The sequence below is a fragment of the Pelobates fuscus genome, chromosome 8 (genome assembly GCF_036172605.1).
Source record: "Pelobates fuscus isolate aPelFus1 chromosome 8, aPelFus1.pri, whole genome shotgun sequence".
Taxonomy (NCBI): domain Eukaryota; kingdom Metazoa; phylum Chordata; class Amphibia; order Anura; family Pelobatidae; genus Pelobates; species Pelobates fuscus.
This window is the reverse complement of record NC_086324.1, coordinates 90,201,350-90,227,270: the sequence shown is the minus strand read 5'-3', so window position 1 is coordinate 90,227,270 and position 25,921 is coordinate 90,201,350. Positions and strand designations below refer to the sequence as shown.

General features: G+C 40.0%; 1 protein-coding gene across 2 annotated transcripts in view; it reads left to right on the top strand.

Annotated features, from left to right (window-relative positions):
• Positions 1-24,789, top strand: part of ORMDL1 (ORMDL sphingolipid biosynthesis regulator 1) — a 35,896-nt gene extending 11,107 nt beyond the window's left edge. The window contains exons 1-4 of one of the 2 annotated variants that reach the window (XM_063430166.1): positions 2,797-2,883; positions 14,963-15,143; positions 18,502-18,653; positions 22,541-24,789. In XM_063430166.1, coding sequence (XP_063286236.1) covers positions 14,970-15,143; positions 18,502-18,653; positions 22,541-22,676 — 462 coding nt within the window. In that variant the 5' untranslated portion in view covers positions 2,797-2,883; positions 14,963-14,969 and the 3' untranslated portion in view covers positions 22,677-24,789. Of the gene's footprint in view, positions 1-2,796; positions 2,884-14,962; positions 15,144-18,501; positions 18,654-22,540 lie in introns of those variants that run through there. The other variant, XM_063430165.1, reaches the window with a different exon arrangement.
• Positions 24,790-25,921: the final 1,132 nt, after the last annotated feature.

The following is a 25,921-nucleotide window of genomic DNA, read 5'->3' as shown; positions in this document are numbered from 1 at the left end:
TCGTTTAGGCTGTCTCTCTGTTACCCTGGACTCGACTCTTACTGCGTACACTTTTTCTCTGTCTAACGTTAAGTCCAGCCATTCTAAAGCCCGGTTATACTATATTTTCCTATCTTGTCCCTTGTTGTTCTGAACTCTGCGTGTTAGGGTATTACACCGCAACAAAAAACGAAGACCAAATAGCTTGTTAGACAAAATTTTGTTCATGCAATTTGTTTATTTAATTACAAGTAGAGAGCTACTAGCTCCCTCTTTATAATTGATTATTTTCAAAATGATATTGTCGTGAGTGAGGGATTAAATAAATCAAGTCTATGATGTCAATATGCTCCCGTATGTTAGTGTAAAAGAGATTTAAATCCTACCTCATACCTCCCTACTAGGGGACAATACAAGCAAACCCACCTCCCAACCCCTAAAGATGCTATATACAATAAGCGAAACAGGCAACATGCCGAAAAAAATGTTATCCACACTTTACGCAACCTTAAATGACAGCACACCCAACGACGCACTTGATAAACTCAGAGAGGACTGGCACAGAGACATACACAAACGATTTACAGATGACCAATGGCAAAAAGCTTTCATAGCACACAAAGGAAGGTCACGATGCTCCTCACACGTGGAGCTGATGAGGAAAATCCAGTATCGGTGGTACATGGTACCAACCAAATTAGAAAAAATTTACCCAAACACAACAAAACTATGCTGGAGATGCAGGGAAGAGGTGGGAAGTATGTACCACATATGGTGGACGTGCCCAAAGATAAAGGGATACTGGGAGAATGTGGGGGGGATTATTAATGATGCCTTACACACGAATATAGCGCTACAACCGGAGAATGGATTGCTTTTCATGATTCCAGACGAGCTTTACAAAGCACACAAGACACTTCTGTTTCACATACTAATAGCTGCAAATACATTGATAGCACGGGCATGGAAGCAGACCGCCTGCCCTAAATCAACAGAGCTCCTATCTCAGATCGCTCTGAATCTAACATACGAAACTAAGCTCACGTCCACCTATTCTACCCCGACTCATCTTCTGGAGGCCAAACAAGAGTGGGATTCATATATAACAAGGTGGGAACAAAGAGACCCAATTTCTTAACACACGAATACTAACGGCATAAGTAAGACGCTATAAGACGAGAGGAATGCTTGACAACACAAGGGTATTATGACCCCTAAATGAGCTTTACATAACAAACAATGGCAATGGCTACTTTCTGTATAGTAGACTAACAAGCACACTGACTGTCAGCACACAGGTGTTCACACCTTTCCTATGGTAATATGTTTTAAAATTCAGGAAGAAGGAGAAGGCCGCACGGCCCACGAAGCCATCATTGTGATAAATGGTTTAAATGTACAATGTTAGAAGGATTGTAGATTGATAAGACACCAGTGTTGGAAGAGACTCTACTGTAAACGGTTTATGTTTTTCTGTTTTTCTTTTTTTTTCTTTTACTTATTTTCTTGTTAACATGATGTGCAATATATGAGCAATCTGAGGTTCTGCCGAACCTAGCAACACTTTCCCCGTCACCCTTTTTTCCCTTCTGTACCCCTGTTTATGTTTTATATTATCTGTGCAAAAAATTTCAATAAAGAATAAATTGAAAAAAAAAAAATCCTACCTCATACCTCATTGTTTATTTTAATAGTTGCAGTGGGACATCATGTTTTTTGGGGGTGGGAGCTGGCCTTTTTGAAGGCTCAATAAAATAAGGTGTAAGAAGATAAAAGATAAGATTCTAAGTATTATGTTGTTTGTTTTTGGATGGGGGTTGATAAGGGACTTTTGTGGGGAAGTGGCTAGGGGCTTAGGGGATCCCGTGCCATCCAGTGAGCAGGATTCAACATTGGTGGTAGGCAATAGCATTTCCAAGCCGCCCCTATTATATTTTATCTGCCACCACCTGCTGCATATAAACCCCTGGTTATTTAATTAGAGTTTCATCTGCTACTAATGGATAGGTATTGGGACAAAAGGTTTCTCCCCCCCCCCGGTTATTATATTTAGAGCCACAAGCCGCTAATGGGTGCAGGCTGGGTGGGGACAAATGGCCCCTTGTTCATTTATTGTATTGCCTCCACTCAGTGGCCCCAGAAGGGTCACTTTGTGTCAAATGTGCCAGGTCCCCCTTATTTTGTTCAGCTAATCCTTTATGACAGTGAGCATCCACTGGCTGCTTGCTGTTTAGTAGACATGCCCATACCCGCAGCATGGCAGGGGGAGCATGAGGGAGGATTTAAAACTCCCTCATAGTATGTAGTAATAGCTGAAAGACCAAAATTAAGAAAAGGTCTTTTCTTAATTGTGATCTTTTAGCTGCTTTATTTAAATGCTTCTCTATCCGAATAATCTGATTATCTGGCCTTAACAATTACCGCGCATGCGCCCTGGGTCCAACAAGGTTTTTCTACAAGAAGTATTTGATCTGACCTCTACCAAGAAGCATGGGTGTGGGCGCAGCGCTTTTCGGGGAGCATTTTATCCTACTGCTGGATTAAAAGTGTGTTTTCTTACTTGTTTCAGTTTTAGTTTTATTATTTGTTTTTTATTAAAAATAAAACAGTGGGATGGGGGTCCAGTAAGTCCCAATGAAACAATAATGCTTATAGAGCAAACAAGCATTAGTGAATTCTAGGTTCGGAGTAACCCTTTAATAAAAAAAAAAACCCTGTGTGACCTTTTGTAGCCATGTTTTATGAACAACTTATTTTAGGCAACAGTCATCGTCTAAAAATGTATTTCTAAATATCAAGCTCCTCCTGTTGTTTACTGAAATAGACTAGAGTACAGTAGAATCTTTGTTTAAAACATTTCACAATTTTGGATGAACACTTTGAGGGGACAAAGTTATACGTGCAGTAAGTGAATGTACATCTTTATTTTGCACCATAATATTGTGAAGCTCACAGTATTGTTTGGGTGTTGATTTTTTTTGTGTTTACATCTGTAAAAATGTTACTAGGCCTATTACAGCTAAACAATGTCATTTTTTTCACTTGTTGACACTGCCACTTACAAAGTGGATAGAAAGGGTAAACTTGTTCAGCCTAATTTGCATGTTTATACCGACAACAACCCTTCGCTTTAATAAATGTGATGTGTGTGGAGGAACATTATGGTAAACAGCTTTACTGATTTACTTATATAATGTATGTTTTGTGCACTATTGCAGTTTTGTTTTTACAGGGTTGCTATAACCCTTTTAGAGAGGGGACCTCACTGTGTAATATGCACTACTGGGCATTGTGGAGTAGGTTCCCCCTCTTAATTCGAAAACTTCTGGTGCTGTTTTCCAGCGACAACTCCTGATGTCACGGCAGCCGTGTGCAGTCTAATCGCTTCTCAAAGAGAAACATGTTGACCAATTTGCCAGCTCAGACCAAACGCTGGAGATAAAAAATAATTAATTAAAAACAACAAATAAGTGATGAAGGGATGGTGGAAAGGGAGAGCTAGCATTTTTTAGCGCACTGCCTGTAAGTGGAAGATTTTAATATCTGTTGTCCGTGTGCAGTGCTCACTGACAACAGATGTTAGTTATGCACAGAATTGACATTAGTCAGTCGAACAGAACAGAGTTCTGTTGGGGGTGCAACTAGCCCCCAGCACACAAATACTAATCTCTGCATGTGCAGTTTGCTGACCTACCACCCTGACCAATTTAAATCACTGATGTTGTCATGGTGGTTGGAGTAACCCTTTAAAGTAACACTAAAGGCACCCACAACTCTTCATCTCAGTGAAGTGGTCTGGGTGCAGTGCCCTGTCTTTCTGTCTTTTGAAGCATGCAGTGAAAACATTGCCATTATCTAGGAATGGAAATGTTCACATTGCTCGGTTAACATGCTGCTAGTGACTGTCAAGACTGCTATTAGAGGCGCTTCATCTGATATTACCTAGATTAAATGCTATTCCTAGAGGAGCATTTGATTGGCTCAGCACGTGTTTTGCTCTGCATGCGTACTTGGCTCTCAATGCTTCCCGGTGGTGAAGCTTTCCATTGTTTAATATCAACAATGATGATGGTAGCCAAAGAGGTAAAGCGGCAGCCAAGAGAGCAGCACAGAGAGGGCTGAAAGACAAGTAGTGTTTGCCTAAATAGATCTCAGGACATTATAGTATTAAGAATACATGTTTGGGGGGCGGAGTCTGACCGCCAAGCCGAACAGACGTGGGGGAGAAGAGCTCCTGTTAGGCGGGCAGCATACAGGGCACATACGGAGGCTACAAAGCCCAAAACTCTGCAAGGGGGCACTACCCATGTTGGGGATGCACTCCTGCATCGAATGATACCTTTCAGGGGCCCATCGGACTCAAGTGACAGGAACGCCGGCTGCGGACTACGGGAGTGGGAGCCGGAGAGAGGCAGCCGCTCACTCCGGCACTGGACCCCCACAAGACTGTTGCTCTCCTACACCTCCCCCCCCCCCTCTGGACCGGCGGGGGTCATCCCGGTCCCCACTGGACAAGCAGACTACACTTACAGACCAGTGAGGCCAGTTACAAGGCCTAAGAGGGGCACAGGACCACCGGGACCCATCTAAGATGGCCGTCTGGCATGGGCCAAAGCAGGGGAACACGAGCAGGCACTTACTCTCTCACCCCCTGGAAAATCTCGATCAGCTATGCCTGAACCTCTGTGCGATCCTTGGTGACAGGGGAGTACCCTATCGACGAGCGGCCCGCATGGTAGCCGCATGGATCCGGCCTACAACACGGCGAAGCTATTATGACTACCCTCTCCTGGCCTTCATAGCAGTCACACGGCCACGCAGGCACCGAAAACCGAAAAGCTACCCAAGCACGTGTACCTGCTCCCACTCGCAAGCGAGCAAGCACACTGGGCAACTCTCACGCTCCGGCATCCCATCGGCCCGGGCTACCCCACACAACCCAGCACTGACACACTACCTACATGGGCCAGGGGTCGACATGAGATCCCCCAGAAATCACCATCTTCGCTCCTCTGAGGTCCCCAGCCATCGCGTGGTACCTCAGGGAAACCGAGCACATGATCCGCCCACACGCAGACAGGAGACCCGTGCCCACCATCCACGCAGCAGCATACAATCACCACCTGCCTATCGCAACGCTAGCCTCACCGCGACAGACCTGCGGGGCAGAGGCCTGCAGATACCCACCTCACGCTCAGCCACCAGAGGCTCTCCACTGCAGTCAAGACCGGACACATCACAGCTGAAAGGCTCCCGCACACCCACGTTCCAGCACTCACAGCGAACCTACAGGACGGCACACAAGACTACTGGGGAAGCAGAATGGTCGGTCTCCAGCTCAAAGCTGCCAAGAGGCATAGGATGACTGATACCAACTGGGCGCACAGAGTATGGGCCTTATTCGTTATTCGTTATTATGTTTTTCTAATTTTTTTTTCACAAGCCCTCTCAGGACTGACGCTGTGCTGCATTATTTTGCTGCCTAATTACTATTATTTGCATTATCCATAACTCACTATTTGCCTATGCGCTATTTGCCCATGCGCTGTTTGTCTATATGCTATGTGCCTAAGCACAATCTACCTACTAAGGCTGCAGCCTCTATGCTGCAGAACCACCTTCTGGCCCACACCTATATGGGTTACTAGCTGTGTAATAGTCGAACATGCTATGGTCTCCCATAAATCTTGTACCCTAGCTCTGTACATGCCTCAATAATCTTGTTTAATAACCATGTATCTATGCTAACGCATATTAAGCGACATCCTTAACGTTACTTGCTATTATCATTTTGTTGTTTAAAACTGTGCCACTTATTTATACCGTGTATATGTTCTACGTTGACATCATTGCTTATTAACTCTGACGCGGCATTAAGATGTGCACTAGTTGCCTATGCACTATTTGCCCTTACGCTGTTTGCCCATACACTATTTGGCTACACGCTATGTGTCTACGCACAACCTGCCAACCGCAGCTGCAGCCTCTATGCCGCAGAATCCCCTGACGGCCCACACCTATCTGGGTTACTTGCTGTGTAGTAGACAACAATGCTATGGTCTCCCATAAATCCTTTACCCTAGCTTTGTACATGCCTCAGTAATCTAGTTTACCAACCATGTTTATACGCTAACACATATTACCGTTACTTGCTATTATACTTCTAAAAAATGTGCCACTTTTTTCATGCCATGTATATGTTCTGCGTTGACATCATTGCTTGTTTACGTTGTTGTGGCATTGCAAGCCTTTGTGTTATCATGCGCACAGAAAAAATAAAGAATAAAAAAAAAAAGAATACATGTTTGAATTCTTAAAGGAACACTATAGGGTCAGGAACAGAAACACGTATTCCTGACCCTATAATGCTAAACCCACCATTTATGTGGCTTGCCCCCACCCTCCCCCCATCATCAGAATTGTCGATGTTTAGCCAATACAATGCTTTCTCGTGGGGAAAACATTGGATTGGCTAAAACCGGCAAGGGGGCGGGGTCAAATGCCGTTTTGGCCAATTAACACCTCCTAATAGAGATGCATTGAATCAATGCATCGCTATAAGGAAAATCCAGCGTCCCCATGCAGAGTGTGGAGACGCTGAACGACAGTGCTGCCTACTGTGCAGCACTGAGCCAGGAAGCACCTCCAGTGGCCATCTGAGGAGTGGCCACTTGGAGGTGTCCCTAGGGGCAAGGTAAAAACTGCCTTTTCTCTGAAAAGACAGTGTTTACATGAAAATGCCTGAAGGGAGCTATTATACTCCTTGTGATTGGTTCAGAGATTCACTTCTGATGATGTCAGGCAAGCAGACATAACAGACATAACAAAAAAACAAACATACAAAACACCTCGTGGTATTCGGAGCTGCCTATTTGTGCTTATCTATTTAGAAGGGGTTGAATCAGTCTTATTGATTTCAAATAAATTACTCATTGGGTTCATTTTATTTAGCCATTTATTGAATTTTTCTTTGGACTGGGGATTCAATTTGTTCTAACGATTATTTCCTCTTTCCATTTTTCCAGACTTCCAGTTGGTTGCCATTAATATTTAGCAATACTTGTATAATGAATTTGTTATATTTAATTGAAATGTATCCATACTTAAGTGTAAAAAATTTTTTAAAAAAATTAAAACGTAAAGTTTATAGACATTTCACATAAATTGGAGATTTTACTACAAACCATCTTTCAAAACATTTGTTCTGGTAAACAATACACCCATGGCGACCAATAGTTTAAATACCATCTATTTAATATTTTTATAACATGCCTACATTAAATTTAAACAATATACTGTTTTCTATACTGTATTTAGAGACTTTATCCAGTCTAATTTTAAAATCTCGCTCCCATTTTCCTATTGCTTGTGGGACGATGTTAGGGGGTTGATTAGTTTACATATTCGTACACATGAGAGAGTGGTTTTCGTATCTGTCTGGATCAGCAGCCGTTCAAATTTAATAACCCCAGGCGATCTCTCTTTCACTAATTGTTTTTTTGAGTATCCCTTAATTTTTAAGTAGGATAAAATCTCTCTTCTTGAGGTATTAAACTCTTACTTTCTTAGTTAAGTTTATTTTCTTTTTTAAGTTACCGTAACTCAAAAAACTCATGAGATCTCTTCTAACTTTACTTCTACATTTTAAATTTTTCGCATCTTATTCTAGCTTCCTGTTTGCCAAAATAGTGGAAGCAAAGCCATTTTAAAATTATTTCTCATTTGATTTTATAGCAACCTTCCTTAATTACCACATTTTTAGTGTATGTATAGCTTGTATAAGCATGCTGGCATTATAGTAATATTTTATAATAGGAAATCCTGATTCTCCTTTAGAGGCCTTAAAAGACAATAATTTAGAGTTAATTCTGGACTTTTTCCCCAACCATTTCCCAGCCTGTTTCCCAACAGAAAAAAATAAATGTGAGGAAGGCTGAACTTGATGGACGCATGTCTCTTTTCAGGCTATGTAACTATCTGAACCTACTAATGGCATCTTGTAGTATCTTTAACCACCTGATATTTTCAGTGGTAACATTCAAAATAAATTCCCTTATAATAATTGAACATTATTCTCCTCATAAACAATCACCCATTATGAAGAGAGAAAAAAACCTCCAACTCCTATCATATCTTATGACACGTTAAGCCAATGTATGTATCATTTTAAATAAATATAACATTCAATTAAACCCCTATTACAAAAAATACCAGTTAAACATATAATAAAATAAACACATAATCTATTTACCCCTCAAACAGACCGTTCAGATTCTTAAAACTCGCAAAACATGGTGTACGTCATGACATCATCTCTCTTCCCCCAACCTCAACACACTGCCTCAGCTGTCTGGACAGACGTACATGCTCATGTTTTGTGAACTGTTTTATATCCATAAATGCTATTGAATATTCACCATTATGTAACGAACAAGTGTTACTTGCAGGATTATTTAATAAAGTGCAAATTACTGGGAACGCAGAGTGAATTTCAAATATAAGGCCACAATTCCTGGAAATTCAATCTTTATTGAATATCCCTGTTTTAGATCTATTTTATTAGATTTGAGGTTTAGTTTTATAATGAATTACCCACAAAAAAGTAAAAACATCTGTTTTAGCAATGTTATGTATCATCTAAAATTGTAAAACTGTTTTGAGTACTGTGTTAATTACATTGACAGTCAATTGTAAAACCTAGCTATAACTCACTGTAATTGATCTGTCAGTCTGTGCAACAGAGCAGAAGAGGTCATCACATTAATTTATGGTGTGTGTGTGTGTGTATATATATATATATATATATATATATATATATATATATAATTTGTGCTCGGAATTTTATAGGTTATGGAATGTATAAGAAGATGCATAGTTGGTTGAGGTGTGCCTCTGAATTTCTAAATAAGCTCAGTTACGGATTGATTAATTAAATTACTGTCTTGTGTCATTGACAAACCCACATTAGTCTGTATCGTATGGCTGGATGAGAGTGACTGACTATATAGAAGATCTGTCTGTGTGGAGTTGGTAAACATCAATTCAGCCTTCATCCAAAGTAACAACAACCTTATTGTAGCAATCTTTAGATGTCAGTTTAAATCATTATGATGTATGAGCGTCACTTCATTGCATCCTATGTAGAGCACAGTGACATCACGAGCATCACAGAGTGCTAGCATTTTGATGAGAGCTACTATACTGTTGTAGAAAATACTGTAAAAATGAATTTTTACTCCACTTCTTTTTAAAAGAATATTTAGAGGAAAATATTGGGGGGGGGACGTGACATATTTTTATTTACAGGTTAATAAATCGCTGATGAAACTGTCCTCTATTTGTATATATAAAATTGTTGTTCTTGAAATTCATTGTGTTGCATTCATTTTTAAAGTACATTATAGAATGAGTGATGATTAATGCCCCTTACATTCAATCTTTAGAACATTCTTTGCAGTGGGGTAGAGTGGCACAAGAGGTAAGGGCAGGATATATTTCATGCACGGGATAAGTGGGTTCCTAAATGAATGGTTTTTCAGATGGAACCGGCAGGATTTGGTGATTGAGTGCACATGAGGGGTGAAGCGGAGGTTAGAGTCAAAGAGAACATCTAGGCAGCGAGCCTGCGAGGTAGAGCTGATGGTAGTGCCATTGACTTGATGGAAGATAGACACAGATCACCAGACCTTCTCTGATGCTGGTTGCTACACATCTAACTTCTGCAGATCTGCAGTAACTGGGTGCCGATCTGACTGGCCATTCCTTAACCGAGAGTGCCAGCTGAATTGACATTGTAGCTGGCTAATGATGTAATAATGATGCCATGCTACACCTCTGCCAGCAGTATAAAATATCTTGGTATGTACTTACAGACTCCAGGCATCATCATCACTTCAAATTATTGAAGTGGTCCTGGTGCTTGGAATAACCCCTTAAGGCAAGGAGTTCATTGTGTGTTTTCTTTTTTTTTTTTTTCTTTTTTTCAGATAGGCATTGGTTTGACTTGCAGGTTCTCAAATGACTCATGAGTCCCGGGCTCCCGGCATAGCCCATGCCATAATTTCCGATTTAATATTGTGGATCCAAAAGTCCACAAGAAAGCAGCCCATGCCGCCCACTCCCCAGGACTACATGAATTGCACTGTATCCACAATTTTAAATGTGAGATTATGGTTAATGGGGAATATAGGTTTCCTTTCATACTTTTTTTTTTTTTTTTTTTTTTTTACAAAATTTTGCAAATATAAAATGGTGCCTGAGGCGGTACAGGCTAAATCGCTATATGTCTAAAAGCCAATCTAGGGGGGCGGAGCCTGGAGCCGGAGCTGAATGGCCGCCATATCCATTCACTCCTGAGGCAGCTGCTGAAAATCCGCAAACATCTCCTTACCTCGACACCATCCGACCCTGTAACCGGGGGAACCGGCATCAGGACTCACACCCGCATCGTTAGATGCCTTTCTTTCAGAGCCCAAAGACCGGGAGAACGAAACGGCAGACTCGGGCCTACCTCCCAGCGGCTTACCGCGACCTGGATATCCTCCTTGGCTGGACGCCTGAACGGAGCTGCCCTGCATCACAGAGCCCACATACCTCTCCCGGCGACAAGACTCCGGTAAATATGGGGCGCCGCACGCAAAAACCACAATCAGGCCCCCCAGCTGAGCATCCAGACATTGGAGCCATGCTACAACGGCAGCCACAACCCAAGATGGCCGCCGCAGAGGCCCCAGCCACACCATCACAACCCCACTCGGGGGCTCACTCTATTACACAGCCCAGACCGGACCCAGCACAGGTCCAAGTACCCTCACTGGTGACTCCAGATGACAACTCACTAGCCACAAAAAGGGACTTACAAAACTGGGTGCTAGACATTCAGAAAATGCTCTCTGCTGACATAGGGACCCTTAAAGCTGACATGCTAAAGGTTTCAGTCCGTGTCAAGGCGACAGAGGACCAAATAACGGAAATCCATAACAATATGTCCAGTATGAAAGACCACATGCAACACCTGCACGCAGTGCAACAAACCCTCACGTTGCAGATGTCTACCCAGGAAGACCGCGCACGACGCAACCATATTAAAATCCGCGGCATACCGGGTGACATAACTGCGGATGAACTGCCACACTACACAAAGACTCCTGGCCACCATTGTGCCCCCGGCAACAGCCCGGAAAATCACCTTGGACGGGATATACCGTCTCCCAACTCCACCGACTGCACCCACCAACGATGCCAGAGACGTCATCCTCCGCTGCACCACGTCGTACGAGAAGACTCAAATTATGACAGCACTCCGCGGCAAAACACCCCTCACATTTGAGAACTCACATCTTTCCTTCTTTCAGGACATATCTCGAGCAACACTTCAATGGCGGAAATCTCTGAGCCACCTTACCAATCAGCTACGCACCAAGGGGATACAATGATCCCTCACAATCACTCATGCCGGCAATATCCACAAGATCACCACAGGGGCGGATGTCCCTGCTTTGATGTCCACACTGGGACTCACACCGACATCTACTGAGTTACCCCAGCAGACCGCCTCCTGGAACCCTGACACCGCAGTGACTTTTGTCCCACGGGCAACAACATCTCTGGACTGGCCACATGACTGGACTTAAAGTTGACCAAACCTGCGGCAGCAACGAGAGCTGCAGCACAGTTCCTATTTGTTCACATTTTATGTTTACAGTTTGAGTTATCATTTATGCTGTCATCTGTATTACCATTTGATGTTGATGCATGCTCGCACTAACTTGTAAGCACCCCAAGCAGCTGTACACATACCTTAATAGGTAACCCCCTCCACCCCCCGCTACTCCCGTGGTTAGGAGTACCCACAACCCACAAATGCCCTAGATACCACAAGAATAGCGCTAACAACCTGGGCACCACATATAGAAGCATTTGGGACCCCCCACACGAGAGACCGCACACATCACTTGAACTCCCCACCTGGCACATAATGAAACCGGTAGCGAGCTACTACCATACACCTTCAGTCACAAGGTTCCACCCCACACCAGGAACGTGCGCACACACACCGACACCTGAAGCTCCGAACTCGTAACACGCAGCTTCACTCCTCACGATAGTGCCTAACTATGGGGTTCTTACTCAAGCAGACAGTCTAACTTGTTTAAATATTGTTTAATTTTTAAGGCCGTAATGTGACATGTGTTTCATAACTGCAGACTTCTATGCTTTAACTAACTTACCACATACGGCGTACCAAACCTGTACCCTACTCCCATAAAAAGAGGCTGAATAGCAAATGTATGATGTATGAAAAATTCCCGTTGACACACTGTGAAAATTGTAAATATCCCGTGTACCATGCATATACATGTTCATATTGTTCACTCATATGCCTCAAAAATAAAAAGAGATTTACAAAAAAAAAAAGCCAATCTAGCTCAGGTCCTATGGTAGGAAAGGTTGTCTCCATGTCTCCATCTCTTGGTCTTTACTGCCAATATGAAAAGACGCATGTCATTGATCGTTTTTTTGTGTGTTCCACCTTGAGCCTGCTGGCACATTCTGGTCCTCATCATGTGAGAGCTCATCTCATTCAGAAGCTTATGCTGAGAAATTGCTTCCCAGTAAATCAAACACTCCACAAAATGATACATCTGGAATGGTAAAAAAAACCTGCCATGTAGCTTTTAAGAGTCATGACATTAGTTGCTCGTCCCCATCATTACTGGTTAGCTGAACAAATGCACTGACAGGATAACTGCTCACTTCTAGCTATCAGCTAAGTCTCTTGACGCCATGTACTGTCAGAGAGTGTCGTTACCAGTTAGTATCTCCTCTGTGAATGATAAACTAATGCATTTCACTGCAGGCACCATTACCCTGTAGGCTTCACATTAAATCAGATTCCATATTGTATAAAAATGGCATGTATCTTAAAGGAAAAAATGTTTTCCTCTCTTTTCCTAAAGAAGCTAACTATATATTTGTTAAAGGGACTCTCCAATGCCAGGAAGACAAATAGTTTTCCTGGCACTGCAGGTCCCCTCCCACCTCCCATCCCCGGTTGCTGAAGGGGTCAAAACCCATTCAGTGACTTACCTAAGGCAGCGCCGATGTCCTTTGGCGCTGCTTCTGGGTCCGCCCACGCTCCTCTCCGTCACCACGTCATCCGGCGGGGGAAGACTGATCATGCTTGCCAGAGAGGAGACCTAATGTGCATGCGCGGCAAAATGCTTTCAATGCTTTCCTGTGGGGATTTTAGCGACGCTAGAGGTCCTCACACAGCGTGAGGACGTCCAACGACTCTATAGCACAGAAAACCTGTGCTAGACAGCCACTAGAGGAGGAGTTAACCCTGCAATGTAATTATTGCAGTTTATGAAAACTGCAATAATTACACTTGCAGGGTTAAGGGTAGTGGGAGTTGGCACTCAGACCACTCCAATGGGCAGAAGTGGTCTGGGTGCCTGGAGTGTCCTTTTAACTCTTGTTCCAGTTAATATGTGTATTATTGTATCTCTCTATCTCTTGTATCCCCGTGAAGAAAATTTACAGTGGTACAGGAAATGACGCAATCACCAAAACTTTTAATTGGTGCTTGAATGCAGAGGAAAGTATGGATGGGGGGGCTTACTCGCTAAATTAAGTAAATTTGTTTATATAGTCAGTTGAAGTCAGTTACTTAAGTAACGAGTAGTACATGCTTATACACTTTTATTTCACTTCAGCACAGAGTCCACACAGTTTACTATTTGTTTTGTCTGGACTGATTCTAGCGATAGAAAATGATATTAAAAGGAACACTCCATGCACTGTAATCACCAATTTGCAAATGGTTTGACAGCTTACATGGGGTCAACCGGCCTCCGGTCACTTGCTCATTTAAGAGCCAAAAGAGCTACTGCTAGCCGCTTCTGTTCGCTCTACAAAGTTAATCCTGTCTTGCAACAGACCACTCTTAGTCAACAAGCTAAGTGCTGGACTTAACTCAGTGCAGAGAACATCTGGCTTGCATGGAACAGGTGACTGGTATCTGGTAAGTTGTCGAAATGTTAGTGATTTGACTTCTTCCATTGGGGAGGGAAGCACCAGAGCAAACCTGACACACTGTGCTGTAGTAGTTATGGTGTTTGTTATTTTCAGTTGAGATGATAATATTACAGATTTAAGATATTTCCCATAGAATAAATGACAGGAACATTTTCCTGCCTGAAAGGGGGTTGGTCATTTTCTATTTTCTTGGTTTTTATTTTGGGTTTTTCTCTACAGCCCAGTAAATAATGTTGGTATATGGGCCATGCTATCTTATTGAAATCAATATGCCAGGTTTTCTGACTTATAGTGTAAATACTTTAGCCATGGTTAAATGCTTCAATTTGGGTAAACGGAAAAATACCCTGCTAAAAGTATTCCAACAGTGTTTATTCCATTACTTATAGTTAGATATAGTTTCATTTTTTTTTTCTGATTTGTAATGAATCACTCTACCTAAAAGCTTTTAAGAACAACAAACATCTAATCTAACAAGCGTCTTAGATTTAATTACTTTTTAAAGACCTGCTAGTTTCTCTCCATTTTTAATTTCGGGACTCTGCCACATCTCACAAATTCTACCATTTTCAAGTGGCATGCAGTTTAGTCATCAGCCTTAGTAATTGTAGTGGTTATGGTGATAACAACCTGGCCCTAAAAATGTATCTAATTAATTCCCTGTTGTTGTTTTTTTGACCTGATCTGTGGCACCCAATCATCACCCATATAACAAGTGGTATCATCCGACTTGCTACCCTGAACTGCTGTTCAAAGCTTAAATGTCAAGAGATGCCTTCTAATGTAATGTCTTGAACCAGCAGGAGCTGTGCTATGAGTATGTGTAAAAACAGCACAGCAATATTCCCTGCCGAATAAATTCACAGTGCACCGTGGCAAGTTATATTTGTCCTCCTGTTAATGAATTGTTCTAGTGGTAATTGTATTGTTTTCTCTTCTTCAGGGTCAAGATGAATGTGGGCGTTGCGCACAGCGAAGTCAATCCAAACACTCGGGTTATGAACAGTCGTGGTATGTGGCTGACATACGCCCTGGGAGTTGGAATGCTTCACATCGTTCTATTGAGCATTCCTTTCTTTAGTGTCCCTGTGGCATGGACTCTGACCAATGTCATTCATAATCTGGTAAGTCACTCAGAGAGTCAGATCAGCAAACAGGAATGGAGATTTTTCTTCTTCATTTTTTTTAATATATGCAATGTTAATGCTATAAAATGTCACATTGCTGCTATTCCCCTATAAACTCTTAACACTTGTCTTTTACATTTACATATTGTCCTAAAAATAAAACCTATTTTATATAAATATGCCCCAGGGAAATATACTGTTTCTTCATATCCATAAAATATTTATTTTAGTCATTGTTAAAGAAAAAGAGAGAGAGTGTGTGTGTGTGTGTGTGTGTGTGTGTGTGTGTGTGTGTGTGTGTTATTTATTAAAAAAATTTTGTTGAAATGTTTTTATTTCTAATACTACACACAAATATAATATATGGATTTGATTTAAATTGCTTGTCAATGAGACTCTATTTAAATCATGATTTTTAAATGTAAGGACTAGTTCTTGCTAGTTCTTACAATTTTAATATTTGCAACCAAATTATGTTTATTTTGAATGATAGCTTTTTCAGATTAGATTAACCTTTATATCTGATCTGATTTTATTATATGCCATTAGAAATGTATAGATAGATGGTGCACTATATCAAGTTTAATAGCTTAAAGGGACACTATAGTCACCTGAACAACTTTAGCTTAATGAAGCAGTTTTGGTGTATAGAACATGCCCCTGCAACCTCGCTGCTCAATCCTCTGCCATTTAGGAGTTAAATATGAACCCTAGTCACACCTCCCTGCAGGTGACTTGCACAGCCTTCCATAAACACTTCCTGTAAAGAGAGCCCTATTTAGGCTTTCTTTATTGCAAGTTCTGTTTAATTAAGATTTTCTTATCCCCTGCTATGTTAATAGCTTGCTAGACCCTGCAAGAACCTCCTGTATGTGATTAAAGTTCAATTTAGAGATTGAGATACAATTATTTAAGGTAACTTACATCTGTTTGAAAGTGAAACCAGTTTTTTTTTCATGCAGGCTCTGTCAATCATAGCCAGGGGAGGTGTGGCTAGGGCTGCATAAGTAAAAACAAAGTCATTTAACTCCTAAATGACAGTGAATTGAGCAGTGAAATTGCAGGGGAATGATCTATACACTAAAACTGCTTTATTTAGCTAAAGTAATTTAGGTGACTATAGTGTTCCTTTAATCACTCATATTCGGAGAAAAATATTTTTTATCTAAAAGAATAACATTATATAGCGTACATAGTCATGTATTTGCTTACACGTCAATGTTTGTAAACTGAAGTGGTTAAACAAAACTGTCACGGAGCACATTACTCCAAGAAGGCTCATGACAGGACTGCGGGGGTAAAAGGTTTAACAATCACTATTTGTCTACACTAGACTAAAAATAATTAAAAGAAGTCCCACTTAACACCGCCCAAACTTAACGCTATTAATGAAACCTGCCACCACCAAGGCGATTTATAAATGGACGCTCTGGGTACCCACCAAAATCAGATTTAAAAAACAAAAAAAATAATAATGAATAGGTCTCTACGGGTTTGTGAAAACAGATACTTGAACCCACAAACACAATTAGGTTATTCAAATTTTAATAACAAAAACACAAATATTACATATTGTAACTTACACATAATAAAGAAACATAAAAAAACAAAATGAACATATGCAAAAAAAAATACAGAATCTTATGGTTTGTGTTTTTTGGAGAAAGGAAGGGGGCTTCTTTTATGGTGGTGGTGTTTGTGTTTGCTACGAAAACCTGGAAATCTGTTACCATTTCCTCCTCCGTGGGAAAAGCCCAGTGTGTTGTTTTTATTACACTCTGTAAATGTTTATTTATAGTAGCTCACAGTACTAGATACATTTGTTTAAGAATATCATAACAAAACTTTATTTGACACACACAAGCAAACAAACAGTATATTTAAAGAGCCATGTCTGCAACCTTGCATTTAACTTGTGTCATTGGATAGAACAGGTTTCACAGATAGTTTGACCTTGAACATGTCAAACATGTATTCTGTTTGTGCACCAGCAGAATTGTCTCTAGCAGGGAAAGGTCAATGTCACTGGAATGCAAAATCAGCAGTATAATTTATTAATCCACTATTTATGCAGTATTTATCTCAAAACCAATATATGTAAAGACCAAAACCACTATATCGTAAAGAAACACTCCAAAAGCCTGCCTCTTAATGTAGTAATTTTGTACATAGACCTTGTCTTTGTAAAGGTCTTGATATTCAGTGTCATCATGTACAGTATGAAGATATGAATGCTGTTAATACTAATCATAGAAAAGGACTGGGTTCAATGATTCTTTCTGAGTAGCATTGGATTGGCAAAGTGTAGTGATTGCTCTACATGCACTCTGTATTATGTATGAAAATCATTGAATTAGACAGAAGTCATTGGGGAAGAAGGACTTAATCGAAAGTGTAGTGGTCTGCAGGGCATGTCCCTCTAGTTTTAACCCTGCAACTGATCCTTTTTTTATTCTATTTTAGAATGGAATAAAACACTTTAAAAACTGTATGGATATATGGTAGGGATCGACCAATATCGATTTCTGAGAGCCAAGACTGATAAACTGTGAACCTTTGGGCCTTATTCTAACTTACCAATATTCTGTACATTTAACCCTACCCTATAGTTTTACTCTCCCTCCCTGTCATTTCTCCCCTCCCCCCTTAAGTGGTCCTCTCCCCTCCCTGGTGTGCCTCATTACCTTTCTTGTAGTGGAGCAGAGCGGACCACAGTACAGGAGCTTCAGTTTTCTAAACCCAGCCGGACTGACAGGAAGTGCTCTCTCAGTGAGCACTTCCTGTCAGTCTGGTCGGGTATAGGAAACTGAAGCTCCTGTACCACGGTCCACTCTGCTCCGCTCAGCCACGCTACACTGAGTGACTGGTAGGGGAGAGCGATGTGCGCTTCCTTCCTGCCGGTCACTCGGTTGTTGCGACGTCCCCCCTGGGCCAGTGCGCCCTAAGGCTTTCCAACCCAATCAAAAAATACACTGAGACAAAGTAGGGACTTTTACCTACCCCTGACACTTCTAGATACTGGGCAGATTTGCCGCTGTCTAGAAGTGTCAACCGTTTTACCCTGCATTTTTCTTCTTTTCTTTATTTTTGTTTGTTGCTAAATAATTTTTTAGACAAAATGTAAACTGTTTAAAATGTTGATTGCAATTTTGAGCTAATCCTACCAACCTCATTTGATTTTCTATATTACACACCACTAATATATAACTCCTGTACTTCTAAATACTAGACATTCCCAATAAAAGGTGTTTGATAAGCAATAATGTATAATTCTTCTTATTTTAGAGTGTGCAGTGCTCTATGTTAGTGTTCACATATTTCATGTAAATTATCTATTTTCTCTCTTCCTTTGCAGGGAATGTATGTGTTTCTGCATGCAGTTAAGGGCACACCATTTGAAACCCCAGACCAGGGCAAAGCTCGGCTGCTAACACATTGGGAACAGCTAGACTATGGAGTCCAGTTCACATCTTCACGAAAGTTTTTCACAATTTCACCCATCATCCTGTAAGTCACTCAGCAAGTACCTTGTTAAATAAGACAATTGAAAGTTACACTCAAGCACTAGCTGGAAATAAAAAAAAAATTATACACTGTCAGCAGCAACCTTCTCTCCAGCTGCCCTACTTTTCTAGGTCACAAGTGAAAGCACAATGGAACCAAAAGGAATCTGACAGTCCCCAAGCAGTGTAATGTGATAATGTGAAGCTGGAATTTCCAGTCATGGTTCCACGGATATAATTAAACAAATGTAGGGCTGGTGGTAAGCTCCTTTGACTATCCTAACTAAGAAACCTAAATTTTACTGTTTGACTTCTTACCTGAGGCTCGCCGACTACCTCTAGAAATTGATATATATGTGTGTGTGTGTGTGTGTGTATATATATATATATATGTGTGTGTGTATATATATATATATATATATATATATATATATATATATATATATATATATATATGTGTGTTACTAAAATATTTACAACCTTTTTCAGTCTACTTGACAAAAGTGTTCCCTAATTATATTCCATACATAGTTACATAGGCGGCAAAGAGACATGCCTCCATCAAGTTCAGCCTTTCTCACATTTGTTTTTGCTGTTGATCCAAAAGAAGGCAAAAAACGCAGTCCGCTTTTGCAAAAAAAAAAAGGAAAAAAATCCTTCTTGACCCCGGGATGGCAGTCAGATATCTCCTTGGATCAAGAAACTATTACCCCATAAATTAAGTTATATCCCTGAATTTTATGTGTTTGCAAGTTTTTATCCAGTTGTTGTTTAACCCGTTAAGGACCAAACTTCTGGAATAAAAGGGAATCATGACATGTCACGTGTCCTTAAGGGGTTAAACATTATTATTATTATTGCCATTTATATAGCACCAATAGATTCCATAGTGCTTTTAACGATAAATAGGACAATTACAAGAAAACTTACAGGAACGATAGGTTGAAGAGGACCCTACTTATAACATCTGTATAGACTCTGATTAAAACACCTCTTCAGGCAAAAAAATAAAAAATAAAAAACACATCCTTATTGTTATTACATTAAAAAAAAAAAAAAAAAAAAAAAACTTTGCTTTAGACTTAATACTTCATTTCTTATTAGAAAGTGTCTGGTGTCAACCAGAATTCAGAAATATCTCTATGACCAAATGCATGGCATGCATCTTTTAAAAAGCCATTAAAATGCTGTCATCATTTTTTTTTTTTTTTTTATGCAACATTTTTTATTAAAAAATGTCTACCATTTGAAGCTAATAAGAGTAACTACTGTACCCATGAATCGTGGTATATTTAAAATGTTAACTTTTCAATCCAGCTATACCTTTCTAATTTGATACATACCCTCTAAACTTTCTCATCCTACACTACATTACCTGCATTTTCAATCCAGGTATTACTACCACTTACATAAAAAAAAAACGAATTAACTAATCAATCAAAAAATAAACTCAAGCAATCTTACTCTTCATTTATTCAAATAAATGAATACAATCAAACGAAATCTAGCTTGGAAATGGAGTCTGCCTAATATAGCTGAAAATTATCCATTAACACTTTTGGGAACTCTATATACTAACTTTAGTTCATAGCATCAGTTTCCTGGTCACTGCTCAGCCACAACCAAACCCAATCAAAACAACATAGGAATTAGTGCTACAATCTAAGATTGGACGATTGGAGCTGTCCTCTTTCTCTGGAATAACCACATCTCCACTATTTAGATATACCTAGTAGCGGGACCTAGTTCATCTCGAATAGTAACTTGATCACCATTAAAAGGGTGGGTTATTAAAGAGGTACTAACCGTAGCTATGCTCATGTGTTATGCTATGATTCCTTTTGTATGATTGGCCAGGGGTGATTACTGTGTACTGTAAACGTGCTTTATTATCTCTGTGTACACCTTGGGGTGTGCCAAATTACTCAACTAGGGAACTGCACATTTTGGATTACAATAGAATAATTAAAAAAAATACATTTCTTTTTTTAGCTTAAATGTTATGGACAAATAAAAATAAAATTCACCATTTAGTAAATATATAATTGTAACATTATTGATATTTTGAAAGATCTAGTTTTTTTTATTTGATATAGTTTTTTGTGTAGTCACATTTAAAGCACTTAAATTGTTAAACGTTTGAGAGGGTTAACATTGACTTTAAACCGGACTTAGTATAATAATATCTGAATTTTTTATGGCCCTGGTCTTTTCTTCTCAAGAGGCTGTAATTTCCTACCTGGCAGTGGAATCTGTTTACACTTCATAAATAAAAGATAATGATGTAGATTAGCCTTGAATACTGAACACAGCTCTCTCTGCACTGAATAGATTGTAACTCAAGACTGAGATGACTTGAGCTGTGATGGTCTACATAAGCATCCCAAATGTTTGTGAATCCTATTTCCCAGGATGCTCTGCCAGCAGCACTTTGTTACATTAGCGATATGTGTAGTACAGCTTCACTAGCTTTCACTAAAGTTCTGGAAGCAGGTCTTTGCAAGACTGTACTGCTGGCTCTCACTTGTTTCCAAGTAGTGGCAAAAGGTAGAAATAAAAAATGTATATTCACAGCTTACCTACATTTCACCTGCTATAAAATAGTAAGTCTAGCCCGGTTATTAGCAACCTTCAGCACTCTAGATGTTGTGGACCGCATCCCCCATAAGAACGCTTAAAGGGTTATGAGTCAAATTACACAGCGTGGGAAAATTCCACATAACTTTCCCACGCTGTGTAAAATGACACAGAGCACTCTGATTGGGTGGCTTGAAATCCACCCAATCAGAGTGCTCTGTGTCATTTTACACAGCGTGGGAAAGTTCTTTGGAATTTTCCCATGCTGTGTAAAATGACACAGAGCACTCTGATTGGCTTAAACCAACCAATCAGAGTGTTCTAAGCCTAATTGCAGGGTGTGGCAAGGCTTTATAAGCCTTGACCCGCCCTGCGGAGCTCAGTACGCGGCGTGCCCTCGAAGGGTGAAGAAGGATTAATTTTTTTTGCGCTCGTTTTTTTTATTTTATTTTTTTTAAAGTGCGACGGTTATATTGGCTTTTTATTTGGCCTTTTTGGGGGCTGTTGAAAGAAGATTTTAGAAAAAAGAAGACATCTAATGGTAAGTTTATTTTTATTTATTTACAGGTTTTTAGCTTTATTGACTCCCCCCTCATTATTTTTAGGGTGAGGGGGGTAGGTAGGGGGACCATTTTTGGGGGGGGAGGGAGGGGGTGACTAGGCGACCCCTAGTCACCTGGGGGGGAGGACATTTTTTTTAGGGCCCCCACCCGCCGCTCAGGGGTGGGGGCTGGGGGGGGAGGACAATAGCTCCCCCTCCCCCTATTGGTATTTAGGGCCCCCACCCACCGCTCAGGGGTGGGGGCCGGGGGGGAGGACAATAGGTCCCCCCCCTATTGGTATTTAGGGCCCCCACCCACCGCTCAGGGGTGGGGGCCAGGGGGGAGGACAATAAGTCCTCCCCCTTTTTTTTACTTTAGGGCCCCCACCTCCACAGGCTGCTCACTGTTTAATAGACATGCCCCATCTCACGGTATTGCGAGTAGGGGCACAAGTTACCAATACTAAGTAATTTTTACTTAGTATTAGTAAATTTGGCTGAAAGACCACAAAAAAAAAAAGTGGGCGGACCGAACATCGCATATGTTCGCCGTCCGTGGCGAACGCGAACACGCTATGTTCGCCGGGAACTATTCGCCAGCGAACCGTTTGGGACATCACTACTGTACATCCTTTTCAGTGTTCCCACTACAAATGTTTGTGTTGAGTAATATTGTTTACCAGAAATGAATGCCGTTTATAATCAATGACATTTCGTTATATGTTGATCTCTCTTATCATCTCTTTCATTATTGTTGTCTCTTCTCCTTACAGGTACTTTCTAACCAGCTTCTACACAAAGTATGATCCTACACACTTCTTCATCAACACAGCTTCTCTTCTTAGTGTCCTTATTCCCAAACTTCCACAGCTGCATGGCGTACGGATCTTTGGAATCAATAAATACTAAGCAGGAATACTGGGAACCGTGTTTTTTCAAGCGCACACATACCTGGCTCTGGCTCTGGCTCTTTCTATTCTGATGGAATGGGTAGCCTACTAGGCCGTTTTAACAGTTTGTATATTAAAGATCTAACCGCTCCTTCTTTGTAAGCTGTTGAATTCACATGGACTTTTGATAAGAAGGTGCCTCTCCCAGAATACTGTGAGAGCAGTAGATCTTAAGCAAGGGTCTTCCTTTGTAAGCTGGGCGGGCCCAGCTGCGACCCATTGTTTGCAGTGCATAGACCAGACTGACATGAGTTACAAAGGTAGAAACACCTCAGTGGAAACTAATGGGCAAATCATTCACACATCTATAGAAAGATATCTCTGTGTACTATTTGTTTTGTTTTTGTTTCTTTTCTTTTTCGTTAAGTCTGTCTGTGACATACAACAGCATTCACTAGCTAGCATAGCCTTGTGCTGCATGCTGCGTTGATAAAAATGCACTAGCTGTTTAGTTTACTTTTTGTTTGCTATTGTACCATTTGCTAGCTCCACTATTTTAAGTGGATGTTGGTTGTATGTTTGTATATTTTTGTGAATTGCCTAAAAAAAAAATGAAGAAAACAAAAAAACTAAACAAACTGCTTCATACGACACTTTCACCTTCAAGAGTTATCTGGCTATAAGCATCCTCATGTATTGAGTTTAAGTGCTTCTCGGCATTCAATCATTTCAGTTATGCTTTAATTTAAACTAGATAAGCTTGCATAATTTTTAGGTTCATACATTGAATTGGTCGGAGCAGTGATACTCTATTTAATGTGTTTTAAGGGAACATAGGAAGAAACACATTAAGTAAAAAAAAAAACGATTGGCAATTCCAAAATTGGATTGGAAGCTAAGTGGAAGTTCATGGAGCAACATGTACAAAGTAATCACTGAACAGAAAGTTCTTGACTATGGACTGAGATGGTACGAAAGAATGGGTTGCATATGAAAGAGAATGTAGGGTTTTTGGTTTTTTATAGGGTAGTTTAAGGGACAAGTATTATCAACCCATCACCCTTGCATAAGGTTTGTTTAACCTTATAGCTAATCATTGTGACATAAAATTCTGCAGATTGTGGGATCACAACTTGTATTTCCTCTCTCTTCCTCCCATAAAATCCGCAAGGTCTCCCAAGATTGCGTGGCGGAGGTCAAGTTATTTTGACCCATCTACAAAAGATATCATAGACTAGATCCAGACTTCAATTGTGCAAAAATAAAAAAGTTACGAACTGATTTATTTTGTAGTCCAAATCATTTTTATTTTTTAACGTTAATAATGAATTCTTCTCTAAAGTAAAACAATGCAAAACTGAATTTCGCTCTTAAAAAGATATATAATTATATTTTTGGTGACAGCAAGCTTTTGGTTTTGTTTTTGTTTTTTGGGGGCCGTTTTAACAGGCCAAGCTTGGTTGATTTTCAATAGCACTGTCAGAGAGATTTTAAAGGACCCGAGAGTTTGAAGGTGACCACTGATGGTTTCTAGCAGGAAGTCCATTTTTCAGACAGAGAAGCTACAAAGAAACCAGAATTAAAAGGATCTATATTTTGTTTAAAAAAACATAGAAAGTAATCTATTTTGAAGTGGAATTTGACTTCACAGTTGCCCAATTGTATCCTTAAATTGTCAAAAGGTTTGTTTGTGGAAAGAGAAAAAAATAAGATAATAAATTGTTGATTGCACCTTTTATTGCATTTATGTTTTATCCTTTCTTACCTTATGTTTTTGTTTTTAGAACAAAATTTATGATTATCTACCTACCCTATATAAATGCTATTTTATTTACTATGAAAGTGTTTTGGTAAACTAACATTTGCACAATATGGTTGATCTATATCAGTGATGGCTGAATTTAGCACGCCAGGTGTTTTGTGAAACACATTCCCCACAATACTCGGTCATCCTTTCAGGAAATCATGGGTCATGTAATTCACAAACATCTTTGATGCTCAGGTTTAGTCATAGCTGACCTGACAATTGTTTTCATTTATGATTATTGTACATACTTGTACATTTTTTTTTGTTTTAATTTTTTTCCTCCCAGTGGCTTTCAGTTGATAGAATAAAATTATTTTGTCCCTGGCGCTGTTTTAAGTGTGTTATTTAATATTAATATCTGTGTAAGCATATTATTTAATATGAATATAGCTCTTTCTAGTATTAAAGTTAAACAACATACTTTTTTTTTCCCCCTCGTTAATGACTTAAGGATATTTTGAACTGTATCTTTTAACCTGCATTTCTCCCCACTCTGGAAGTTAAAGGGTTAAAGAATATAAACAACATACCTGAAATTTGCGTTTATGTGTTGAATATTTTTTGGTGATAAATCACACATTGCCAAAAAGGAGGATCCCCTTTCCTAAAAATTATTTATCAAGATCCAGGGGCATCTTCTTCTGTAATATGTTTTTTTTTAATTAACCTTGTATTGTTCAGACACAAATTCCAGAGCTAATTTTGACCAGTTTGGATGCTTACTGAGGGGTTGCAACTTGGAAATAATTTGAAACAATTCAAAGGTGATTTTGCTTTATATGAAAATTCCTTACAAAATGTTTCGTTTACATGATTACAAAAATGGTGAAGTTTTTAATGCAATCCCATGGTAGAGTGCACATGCTAAAGCCACTTAAAGTATCCATTTGTTACTTGCAAAATATTTCTTGATATCCAAATAATGTGTGTGCATTTATAGTTATATATATATATACTTAAACATTTATAATAGCAAAAGCCTTTCTTATTTGATGACACCCACCTCTTGTAGTACATATGGGAGCATTATCTCAGTTAATGACCTCAGCAGTGTACTGGAGGTAGTAGGGGTTTTTGTAAGCATCCATTATTGCAAACTAAAAAGTACAGATTTTAGCTGTCAAAATTGCAAGCACTCTGCGCTTCCCTCCAGCCAGTTACTTTATGAAGCGTGGCCTCTGCCTGTGTGACTATATTTCACTGCCTGTGTCTCTCTGTGTTTGTATGTCTCTGTATGATTATGTCTGTGTTTGTATGACAGTGTACCTGTGTGACTTTGTTTGATTGTGTGCCTGAAAATCAATGCCTGTCTGCCTCTATGATTGTGTAAGTATGTATTTTTGCCTGCATATCTATGTCTACATGGCTTGGAAGGAAAGACACACAAAGGGATCTGGAGGGGAGGGACACAAAGAATGGGCTAAGGGGAGAAAGAGCCTCACAGAGGGAATGTGGTG